General features: G+C 38.0%; 1 protein-coding gene across 4 annotated transcripts in view; it reads left to right on the top strand.

Annotated features, from left to right (window-relative positions):
• The window catches only part of nfatc1 (nuclear factor of activated T cells 1), a 105466-nt gene extending 97287 nt beyond the window's left edge, over positions 1-8179 (top strand). For all 4 annotated transcript variants that reach the window (XM_015357733.2, XM_015357731.2, XM_069194971.1 and 1 more), the window contains one exon: positions 4735-8179. In XM_015357733.2, the coding sequence (XP_015213219.1) occupies positions 4735-4737 (3 nt within the window). In that variant the 3' untranslated portion in view covers positions 4738-8179. The remainder of the gene's footprint in view (positions 1-4734) is intronic.
• Positions 8180-12753: the final 4574 nt, after the last annotated feature.

Raw genomic sequence — 12753 nt, 5'->3', positions numbered from 1 at the left:
GTTGTATCAGTTAAGGCATGGAAACACTGCACAAGACTAATTCAGAGCTCTAATATACTTCACAGTAGCATGGGGCTGATATTTCTATGATACCCTTCCTTCCCTTGAATGCACAAGTACTGTGTTTAAGTGTTGCATTACTATGAAAATTATTAATTACTGCTATATTGTATTCAGTTTGAAGTAAAAAATAAATAATTTTACAGTTTCATATTGAAAATGTACATTGTCATTGAGATGTACCAGACACAATCTATAGTTTCTTTTGACATGTAAATGGGAGTATCTTTTTACTGTTTCTTTCCCAGCGATGTTGTACTTTATCTCATCATCGAGTGCACCTGAGCTTTGTTCCAACAGTTAAAACTTAAAGTGCCTGTGAAAATCAGAGGCTTGTGAATAAACCACGTCAAAGCTGAAACAGCTTGACCAAAATGAAAAATGTAGTGAAATGAAAACCTTTTGCCACATTTTAAAAATGCTTTCAAAGAGGGCTGCGGCTTCGCCTCCTGTGCTATGACGAATTAGACAATAATTTTTACTTTTTTTTTCATTTACCCTGAAATTGATAAGAGACACAACTGCATCATTAGTTAGCTATAAATAACTCTCATAATTTCATGTGGTCTAACAGTCTACCACATCCTGTTTCAGTGGCTTGTAATGTTTCAAGGGGAGAGAGCCCTTATCTCAAGATTCAAAAGGTAGAGTCAAATTACTACCCATGGAACTGACAAGTGTGCATGTTTTGTTTAGTTTTTTTTTTCATTTTTATTTTTGTCAGTGGAAATGTTGAAGGCGAAAATGGAAAGTATTAGTTGATAAAGAAAAACACTGTGGTTGAGATGTAGGTGTCAATGTTCAAAGCCAGAGAACAAAAAAAAAAGGCAAACTTACCATGACTCACAAACAATAGCGGTTACAGAGCTCCTTCGCTTAAAAATAACTTTTTTTTTCTATTTTTCATGTACCTCCCATTTATCAAAAAGAAGATATAATTCCTCAAAGTCAAAAGTATGCAGCAATAAATACTACAGCAGTGTTTAAGTATAGATTGAATGAATTAAAATAACTGAGCGGCTCCTGCTGTTATATAATAGAATGTCTAAAAATAAATTTTGCAGGTAAATTCTGGTTTGGCAAAAGACAGTCATGTTAATAGTAAACACAACTTTGGCTCTATTTTTATTTTTCCACAAAGATTTCCACACATTTTCACCCAGGAAGAGACTGCTAAAAGGAATGTTGTTCTCCTCTGTTACAGAGTGTAGCTGTATGTGATTTGTAGTTTGCAGCTTTTGTTGTGGTTTTGCTTCTCAAAATAGCATAGAAAAGAGCTCAGACCGTATTAAGAAAGTGTAGGAAAAATAGGCATCAACAGTGGGGATCTACAGTAAGTCTGATCTTCATTTTTATTTTCTCTAGAAAAACATATACTTTAAGCTTGTTTTAAGCACATTGTGTTGTCTTGTTCACAAATATGAATCTGTAACCTGAATTGGCCCTATGTTAGTAGTCTATAAGACGCTATGAGTCCTTCTCCTATAAATGCAGACTTTTTAGCTTTGTTTCAAACCTTCACATGTAGGCCATTGGTTTCATGGGAGAAAAAAAATGTGACCATCTGGATTTTTTTAATGCAATTATTGATGACAAATATGGCTGTTATGATTATAATATAACATTTCTAGAACATTTTAAGCTAGACACATTTTATGGAATATTTTTTTATGGAATATGAATTTAATTCATATCCCATACTGTCATATGATGGTTTTAATTCCCATTTTATTGGAAGTGTGAATTAATCTGGAGGGCACTTTATTGAAAGCACCAAGGAAAGTGAAGTTTGCTATTTTGTTACACTTTTGGTTTACAGGCATAATTTTTGCAAGTTTAGTATAACTGTTAAAAGGACAGCAATCTTGTATGTGATGATTAAGTAACGTGGGTGACTATTGCAATAGCCAGACAAGCACTGTGTTTTTTGGGAGGTTTTTTTTTTGTCTGAACTCTCAAAAGAAACAAGGCAGGTGCACTCAGTTAATTTCCCTTCTGACATAATTCCCTAAAACAGATGAATCTGTCTCAGTTTAGTAAACCACAGGATCCAACAGCAGGAAGATATACAGTAGATGTGAGATGTATAGATACAGTACCTGTATGTTTGAAAGTAGTCAATACACATGTTCCTTTCCTCATTAAATGACATAAAAAGCATTCCTTCTTGTACAGTATTTTTATGGGCTAGCTAGTAAGAGCATGAACATGGTTTTGCACCATAAATTGCACCACAGCCTGGCCCAGGTTTTGTCTTAAGTATTTCTGTCAGTATGGTATTGACACTGACACAGCAGATCACGGTTTTCTTGATGCAAAATGTATTGCAGAGCTCTCATGAGGACTGATTTTCCAAAAAGACAATTAACCTGTCAGTATGTCTTTCAACTGTGGGAAGAAATCTAAGCGTACATGTACAAACTCATAGATAACATACAAACTCCATGCAGAGAGCACCCCAGGTCCAGAATTGAACTCTGGGCCCCAGCCCTGTGAGGCAGCAATGTAAAACACTGTGCCACCATGCTGTCTTAATAGACGTGTATTTTTAGGGAATTTTGAAAGTTCAGACACTATATTTATTCAGACACCAGGCTTCACATTATTAAATTATGGATTTAAAGTTGAGTGTGTTTTGCATAAATTATCTGGGAAAATGATAAAATAAAGAAATACAGTTTCAGGTGTTGTTTTTTTTCTAGAGTGTACAGGTTTCCAGGTTCTACAGTGCTGCAACAGCAAATTGTTAATTGTTATACATAACTACATATTTACTTTCCCAAATGTGATCTTCATGCAGTTGAACTTTGTGTCTTCAGACTGTTTTTCCTTTCTCATATGGTGTAAAACAACAAATCCGTGTAGTCACACGTGAAACAGTATTTTTATTTCACCAGCCTTCCTTGGAGCTCCAGTTTTGAGACTTTCCGCATACAGTATGTTCATGTTGTCTTAGCCTTCTTGCTCTGAGAAACAAAAGCAGATTAGGCAGCTTGGTCTGTGCTACGTGGAGAAAGACACTTCCTCCTTTGACTCCGTGAGGCTGAATGCTTGCTGAACATTCTAGATGGGCTTCTCAGACAAGGAGCTGCCTAGGATGTGATATCTTCCTTTTATCAGAAGGACCATAGATGTCCTGCTGTTTATTTAGCTCCAGCTGGTCCTTGCCATGTTCAGTCATTTCCTTTTCATCTGCCAAAGAACACAGCTGATAAAAGGATGCAGTTTGGAGTGTGGGAACCGTGTGGGGTTGACATTTTGCAGGGAAATGGGAAAGGCAAGAGCATGAAGCATCTCTAAGGAAATCATAGACCATGTTATTTCTCATTGCCTCATAATGTCAGATAGCTTTTGTTTTTTGACTCTTTACCTCTGCTCTAATTAGAATCTCTATTTTAACAAAATGCCTAGCAGTACAATATGTATACGGACAAATCTCTGATTTCAGAAGTGCTTATCAAAGTGTTTAATCTCAGAACGCGTCTTGAAAAAATGCTGGTGACACATTCAATTTGTTTTTTTTTTCTGTGGCACCAGAATTTTATATTTTAATTAATGTTTTTAGGTGGTTATCATTTATTTACTTTAAGCTGATCGGAGCGACAATATCATTAAGCAAACTATCCATCCATCCTTTCAACAGAAATAAGGCAATTTTGAATTAATTCATGGTTTGATTTGTCCAAATATTACTGTATCAGGATAAGAATTTGTTGGGTGTTTCCAGATCATTTTATCTTGGTGCTTGTGCTCATTGTCTGAAAAAGACTATTCCAGTAAATGAGGAAATTGATGTCTGATTAAATTATGTTTCAGGTGGAAATATTGGAGTATCCCAATATTGTAATGTCATTGTTGTTGAGATGCAGAATCCTAAAATAAATGCATTGTTTTTATTGTGAATGTTAAAATAAAGGTGCCATTATTCTGAAATGGTACAACATACTAGCACAGAAATATCCAGAAATAAAAGGTGACATTCTGTACTTTTGCTTCATATTCATCTTTTCATATCAAATCTGAATTGCCTTAGTATACTGCAAAAACTGCAATTTTGACTTCACTGTCTCAATGCTTATGGAGGGTACTAAATGTTCCTCTTCGGTCATGAAAGATGAACACTACCTGTTTCAATTCAAACCACTGTTTTTATGCCACATCAGGAAAAGCGAAACCTTTGAAACTGAACAGAATGGATATTATTATGTTGGGTTTTTGTATGCCTACTGACCTGATCATTAGGAACACCATGTTCCAATGAATAAATGCTGTCAGTGACATGCAGTGTGCTGCTGGCTTTGTGGAGAATGGAGGAGATGTCCATTACCCTACCTGACAACAGCTATTCCCACATCCAAGTTCTATTAAAGACTGGTGAAATGGGAAGTTTAGTCACACATATAGTGCCATTGCTCTTTGTCAATGGTACTGTATGTGGGACTGAACTGCACTGCAGCCTCAACTTAAGGAAATCCTGCAAGAGGAAGAGGATCAGATTGGGCTGCAAATATTTCAGAATCTTGCAGAATCCATGCCATGTGTTGTTTGTCATTTTACCAGCCTACTATCAGTGTAATTATATTCATTTAACATCTTTTGCTCTTAATATTTTGGTACACAAGACTACCTGTAACCTGTTATTATTCTTGTTTCCTCCTTTTGTTTTTTCCACAGTAAATGAGATAATAAGGAATGACCTCTCCAGCATTTCTGTCCATGGCCATGCATAGCTGTGTGGGATCTCCACCAACCGGACTCTTAGCACAGTCAGCTTGGAGGCAGGAGGACAGGACAACATTTCGAAGCACAGCTTTCACAGCAACAAGGGACTGATGTCTCCCATACCCGTGACTGAAGAATCAAATTTCCAAACAATTCACAAATGACATTTACTGTGTCTGTGGAGAAGGTATTTTGGCCTGACAAGTTTCCCCTCCATTGCAGTGTCAATGTCAATGAATGTCAATGAAGGCCTTAACTCCAAGAAACAACAACAATAAAAAAAAACAGAATACCCATTGCCTTAAAAATAATGATCTTCCAAGGACCAAGAACTCTATCATTTTATTGTAAAATGAACTTTTTGTACATATAGAAGGTTTGGCTTAACCATCTAAACAAGAGAAAGCAATGTCCAGTCTTAAGTGATGCTAGCTTCCAGGCTGTCAGTGCCCGGCATGGATTTGGCTGTAACTTGTACTAAAGAGGAACAGCCAAGGACGTGCCTTATATTATACCCAAGCCAAGAAGCACGTTCTCTAGTTTTTTGTCCTTTTTTTAAGTTACATAAGTATTTTTATCTGATGTTTACAGAGAGAAAAAGCTGGAAACAAATTGTATGGATTGTAGTTATGTTGCCTTTGTTTCGCAACCCTGTTGTACTTTGAAAGCAAAACGAAAAAGGAAAAAAAAAACTTTCACGTAATTCATACATTACGTTCCTTAATCTATGCCTTAGCCCTTATTGCAAAAGCCAAGCATCTTCAGCTGTTGGATGTCCTTTGTTTTTACTCTAATTAAATGACCCACATTGCTGTGCAGTACACTACAGTTTTCAGTTCCTGACTGGGGCCAAAAGATATTTCTGTCAGGTTTGTTGTGAGAAACTTCTCAAACCAAGTGCTGGAAGTGACACGTTAGAGAAACCAAAAATAACTGATAAATAAGCCAGCAGGCAGCAACACTAAGCGGAGCTCAAATTATTTGCCTTCACAGTCAGTTCATCACTGAGTTCATGCTGCTGTCTGTGCAGTAGACATACATATTACACACATCACAGAACAGCTTTAATTGTTTTTTACTATATCAAGGTAAATATAGGTTATTTCATAATGCCATTCGTATCAGGGACATATTTACAAATTCTTAAATATTTCTCTTTTTATGTTCTCTTTTGTTCACTATGAATGCAGTAAGCAGTTCTATGGTGTTTTTAGGATTCAGCAAACACACATACACATACTCTACATACACCCCCAGAAAATGAAGACTATAGACTATTTCAATAATGAACCCCCCAAAAACCCTTCAGTATCTTTGCTGTTAAAAACATTTTTAGATTGCATTTTTCTTTTCATCATTTTGCCTCAGGCAGTGGTGATGTGATAGTGTACTTGCCTATGAGGGTGACTAAAAGGGATTTACTAAGAAATCACAAAAGAATGTGTGCGGGCTCCGTGCACAATGCCTTTTTTGTGAGTATAAATGCAGTTAAGATGTGTGCATGTAAATACATCATTAAACTATGTTAGAGACAATCATTGTTTGCCTTCCTGAAAGAAACAAGGACAAGCTGGCAATAACAGATCTGGATACCAAAGCATTTTAAATTGAGTGGAATTATTACTCAAGCTTTAAATATTGCCTGATCTTAGATGCTCGTCGTAGTTAGGTATGCTTCTCCAAGCCCTTAAGAATATATGCACTTTACATAGCAGAAGCAAACTTTGTGTTGGGGTCTCCGTTGTAACGACCAAATTGTGTCCATGAACCACCAAAAAAGCTGACTATATGAATCAAAATTAACTGCAAGATCTCTTCATGGTTTTCATAAAAATTTTTCAGCAAAGCTGTTGTACATTATAGATGTCTAGCTTCATAGAGCATGCAGTAATTATGCTTTTTATAGCTTAACTTAATATACCATTAATAGCTAATTATATACTAAGGATTGAATTTCCTACTTGTAGAGTATGTTGTAGCATGATTTAATACAAGAGATACAGTTATATATTGTGCCTTATCCATCATTGTCTCAACTAGACATGATTGCAACTGTATCATGCTCGATCAGGCACACAGTGAAATGTATTTCCTTTTAAATATTAAATATTTATAGGAAAAGGGTGTTTTATGTATACATGGTGACTTAAAAATGCTAAAAATAAAAGCCATATTGTTAATATTTGCACATTACTGTGAAGACAAGAATATAGTATGGCTTTAAACATATGTGTAGGGGTTTTACAAAGCAACTTGTATGGTTTGTGTTAATCCTAGCTGTTTTATATCACTGTCTTTGCTACATGATATCATCCATAGATATCTCATATTTCTTCTACAAACGTTCTGCTTAACAGCCCAGATGATTCAGAGCAATGCTAGCTCCAATATTATCCTCCAGATTCCGATCCCAGACAACACATATACTCAACAGTGGCATGCAGACTTTCCTTGAACCTTGACATTTTCCATCCAAAGCAATTGTATCGAACTAATTACTAAAAAAAAAAAATTTCTGGTGCATGTTGAACTTATTCTTTTCCATATGACTGCATTTTAGTTGTAAAGATGTATATTCAAATAACTATAGTATCTTTTTAGTGTCCAACTGACCAAGTCCACTTTAAGTAGAATGACCCTGTCATTATGTCATACTGTATGTTGCCTTGTCTGACATAAAGAGGAGGAGATTCAAATGTACAGCAGATCCATTTTTCAGTTTTTTTGTATAAAGCCATTTTCTACTTAAGCTTTCAATAATTCTGGTTATTTTTTAAACAGACTCAAGCACAAAATTCTCAATGCTTACTGACTCCCTGTGTTTTAAAAGTAAAACTGTATCGACTATGTTACTGCAAAAGTCTGCTGAAATCTTACAAATTGAGTCTTCCACGCCTTCCAGAATGCAAACGATGCCACATTTCAAAACAAATTGTGCTTTTTATCGGTATTTGAAAATGAAGGTGGCTGGTCATTGTGACTATGACACCTTCCTGTTTCTAATGAGACTGGGAGGTGCTGGTAAATGTAGCTGGTCAACACTTTCCAGAATGCCATTTGTCCTGTGTCCCCACCTGCTGTTTCTCCAAACATTTCCCCTATCCAAAATTCCAAATCCGCCATCTCCATGGTGATAAAGAGTAGCCTGGGTGGGGTCATCCTGCTCCTTTGCGCTCTCTCTCTCTGAATGGCCTTTCTATTTAAAGATCAGGTCACACCCCTTTTCTCACACATTTCCTTGACCCCTTTCCTGTCAAGGTTGTTCAGATATTTAAATGTTAAGGTGATTACCTCTGACACATGTAATGTTTTCAAAATAATCTGTTGTTCTTTTTTTGTTTGATCGTTAATGTTTTGTGTGTATATACAAATAAAGAAGCCCAAATAATAAAATGTACTGTTGTGTTTTGTCTCCCATGACTACCCGGTGCTCAGGAACTAAGTCACTTATGATCCCCTGTGATAAGAGGTGAAGCTAAATGAGTCTAAATGAGTGCATAAATCACAGTGAAGAAGCATTTTCAGTCTAATTTTAAAGCTGAAACTTTAAGATGGGCTCTTCTGGTCTCTCAATTTCGAAGGCACTGCACTGTGTTTACATACAGTACTCTGGCTGTGATGGTACATTTCGATACAAATGCTATTCATCTGTGAATGATAATATACTGTATAAAAAAAAATTCAGGTGGCTCCTGAGTGGCTCATTCAGTTAAAGTGTTCAGTTACAGTCCAGGTTGAGCCCTGTCATCCAGAAGTTGCCACCTGGAGCCTGAGATAGCATAACAGGTCTCCTGCACTGAGCCAGTTACAGAAATGACATCGATCTCTTCTGAAATGTAGACCATGCCATGCCAGAGGACTAGACTTTTAGTGTGGCAGGGTTATCTGCAAATTACGGAGTGCCGCAGTGCAAGCTTGGAGCCCACAGGTGAATAGGATTGAAGCCCAGCAGGGACAGGTCTTCTCCAGGGGGTGGCATGCAACTGGCTGAGCACTGCCCCATTTGGTGGTATGGTTGGTAACCCACAGGTTGCTGGTAGAGCTGTATATTTGTGAGCAGCCAATCAATTTAAAAAGGGTGGGATCAATTTGGGAGGCGGGTGGGATCCATGAAAGCCCACACTAGCAAGACAGACTCCACACAGATAGGACCCGAGGCCAAAATTATACCCAGAACCCTGAAGCAGTGAGGCAGTAGAACTACCCATAATGTCACCATGGCCTGCACTCAAAACACTGGCTTCTTCCATTGTCCCTGTCAAGAAGCAACTTTGAATACCATGCCCTGAGTAGAACTAATTTGGTACTGAAACTAAGTTTCCTTGGTATTCTGTAATTCTTAACCTTTCTAATGCACTACAATAGAGATATATTCTACATAGTGTAGCTGTACAGCTGTGTAGCAGTACAAAGATTCAGACTAGGTTTTCTTATAGTTCTTTACTGTACAGTATATCCCTTAAGAACAGGGGTTATTCTGAAGGTGCTTTATTCCCCAGATCAAGTAAAGGCATTAATTCTGCTCCCGAGGGAGCGGAATCCAATACCTTTAGATTCGGATGTGGATCCAGCCGCATGAAAAAAAACAGTTTTTCACCTTAACAAATTATATATACTGTATATTTTAAATATGATGCCACAATGCAAATTCTGTACGCATCCTTAACCAGAGAGTGAAACTTTTCAGTGAAAGCCTGCAAAACAGATCTGAGAGGTTGGAGGGAGTAAGGAAGAGAAAGAGTTGAGCCTGTTTTTGCCTGAATATTAAGACATGTGGCCATGAGGGCACATGGGGAAGAATAAGAGAAGTGTCCACCATGCATAACAGTGAATTTATTGAAACTAATGAAGTGCATTTAGATACATCATGCTGGAGTCTGGAGCAGTGGTTAGGGCTCTGGGCTTGGAAAAAAATGTTATCACTCCCTCTCTCACAAGAGAGAGAGACAACTGCTCCACCATCCACTCATCAGGTGCTCCTGTTCTCCTGGAAGTATTCCAGGGCAGTTGAAAAGGATTGCACAATGATTTGCAGATACTGACAAGGCTGAAATCAGCCCACAATCACCAAGTTATATATTATTGTTAAATAATAAAATGGGTGAATTATTGACTGAAAAGGCAGTGGCTATTTCCTTTTTCTTTTGCATTTTTCTCACAATGTCTTGCCCAGAGAGATGCTCATTGGCATTAAAAAGATATTTCCAAGGACAGCATCCTTACAGTTTGAGAAAAGATGTGTGACAGATGTTTTTTATTTAGCTAGGGAAAAGACCTGGATTTTTAACCCTATTTAGGATTTTAACAAATTTTGCATTACTGGACACAAAGAATTACACTAGGTGAGCACTGTTTTAGATTTGATTAATCAATCCTATGTTTATTAATATTTGTAATAGCAGTTTTACTGTGGAATACAATGTATGTATATAACACAGGCATCTGAATGATAATTTGTGTTTGGTGGTCAAGACATGACACTCCTAAACACTTTTAATTTATTAATGTATTTATTACGTGATATATCAGATAACTCAAAAATTGGGTTTAGTTATTGGAATGTCTTAAAAGTATTTCACTGTTTATCTGAAATATAATACTATTGTTATAATCAATAATGCTAATTAACTGAACAATCTCCCAAACTGTTCTGTGATGCCATATGTTAAATGTTAAATTATTTGTCTGATATTACATTTGCAGCCCAGGGTTATAATAAACAACAAATTTATCACAAAATAAAATCGATTGTGGACCAGTGGACCCACAATTTACTGTTTGCTGTGTGAAAGTTTGCTGTGAAATCGAACCTTTGTTTAGCCAAAGTAAGATGAATCTAATCAATCAGTCAGTAATTATTTAATACTCACTACAAGTTACACCCTTTCTACGTGAGTCCAATCCTAAAATACTTCAGAGTTTTGTTATGTTACTTACAGTATGTCTTGTTAAAGCATGCAAAATATATAGACCAGTAATTTAAGCTCAAATAAGTAATGGATTTCAGAGGACTAATTGCATGAGGCTAACAAAATAAACTTTTACTTAGCTTCAAAATTGTAGAAGAAGTAGTTTTCAAAGACTGTCAAGGGGGTAAAAGCCTCATTTTAGGGTCCAGCACTTACTGCTTAGATTTTGGGATGTTACTTGCAAATTGTGACCATGATTCCCTGAGTGGTAACTAACAGTTGATCACTGTTACGCACGAGCAGGTGCAGGCTCACAGCCCTCTGTTGCCCTGGGAAACCGTATCATTCCCATAAGGGATGGCAGGTGTCCCGTGGAGGACATGGCCTGGACCACCTCTTTCAGGCAGGTTCCCCATTGTCTCTTTCCAGGTCCCTATAAACGTTCAAGGCACCACTCTGGAAGAGTGACCAACATTGAGCCCTTTTTAACCCTATTGACTCCATTGTAAACTTCTCTGACGACGAGTGTCAATTCTCCCTCCTGGAGGTAGCAGAAATCAACAAAGAGCTCAGTATTCTCAGTAGGTTTTTTTGTTTCGCTAGGATCAATAGCCGGTTCTGCTTTTTTTCAAGCCTCAGCCTTGCCCTGCTCTGCTGCACCTTCAGCAGGATTGGAATTCTTGGAAAATCTGCTGGCATCCAGTTGAGAACCTCGAGTACATGTCCTGCTTACTTTCCATGCTTCTTTAGAGCAAGTCTTTGCTTTCCCTGATTTTCAAAAAGTATTTTGTTGTATAGAAATGATCATCTGCAAAATTATCCATTATAATTATTTTTTTTCTGTTTTTTATCCTCTTTATCCTTTTTATCTGTCTGTGAAATTAATATGCATTGACGTGCATATGCTTGACTCCAACAAGCTCCAGTTGAGCCTCCTCTTTAATTCCTGAAAACACCCAAAGACCCACAGGCTCCATGCTTGGGTTCCAGCTAAAACTTCTCCACAGCTGCCTGCAACACACAGCAGAATCACTGCCCTTGATCTTTACATTCACTTAGTACTCTTCTGCCTCTTTTTGTAGTGCTGTGCTGCATTGTAAGCATCACATGCTGTTTGGAGTTGGGTGGTTTCATATTCAACCAGGGTTTCCTCAGCCTGCCTGACTGCTGTGCCTCGCCAGGCTCCTGCCATCTTGCAGTTCTTGTCATTGAAATTGGATGAAAACCTAAGAAAGAAACAGACAATGACAGAACATGTATCAGATCATGTCATGTGAATCTCTCCTAGAAACACTCATTTAACAAACATTCAGAGAGCAGACTGAACCCTGAAGGCTGTTTATTTAGGCAACTCTGATCACGATTGCACAACTGATCGAAGGCCATCAAGAGTGATTGGCCATGAGTGCTGATACCTGTGTGCAGTAACTCTCCAACTATAGGTGAGCCGAGAGCACAACTAAGTTTTAAAACCACAAGTCTACACGGGCCAGGGCAGAAGAGGTGAAGGAGGCTGAGGCAAGTGAAGAGAAGCTGGTGTCCAACAGCATCCTAGAATATCTACCTCCTGAGCATATGAGGACAGAGTTTCCCAGTTGTTGTTAACACAGGTCCAGAGCTTGCAAATTCAGCTAGTCCTTATTCCCTTTCTCACATTGAACATACCACCATCAGCCATATCATCCTGCAACTCACAACTGGCAGCCCACTGAAGCTAACCAGGTGTGAGCCTGGTCAGTACCTGGATGGGAGACCTCCTGGGAAAAACTAAAGTTGCTGCTGGAAGCGATGTTAGTGAGGCCAGCAGGGGGTGCTCACCCTGTGGTCTGTGTGGGTCTTAATGCCCCAGTATAGTGATGGGGACACTATACTGTAAACAGGTGCCGTCCTTTGGAGGAGACGTAAAACCGAGGTCCTGACTCTCTGTGGTCATTAAAAATCCCAGGGCATTTCTTGAAAAGAGTAGGGGTGTAACCCCGGCATCCTGGCCAAATTTCCCATTGGCCCTTACCAATCATGGCCTCCTAATAATCTCCATCTATGAATGGGCTTCATTACTCTG

Source organism: Lepisosteus oculatus, chromosome 10 (genome assembly GCF_040954835.1).
Source record: "Lepisosteus oculatus isolate fLepOcu1 chromosome 10, fLepOcu1.hap2, whole genome shotgun sequence".
NCBI lineage: Eukaryota > Metazoa > Chordata > Actinopteri > Semionotiformes > Lepisosteidae > Lepisosteus > Lepisosteus oculatus.
The sequence above is the reverse complement of the archived record's forward strand: the minus strand, read 5'-3'. Positions and strand labels throughout refer to the sequence as shown.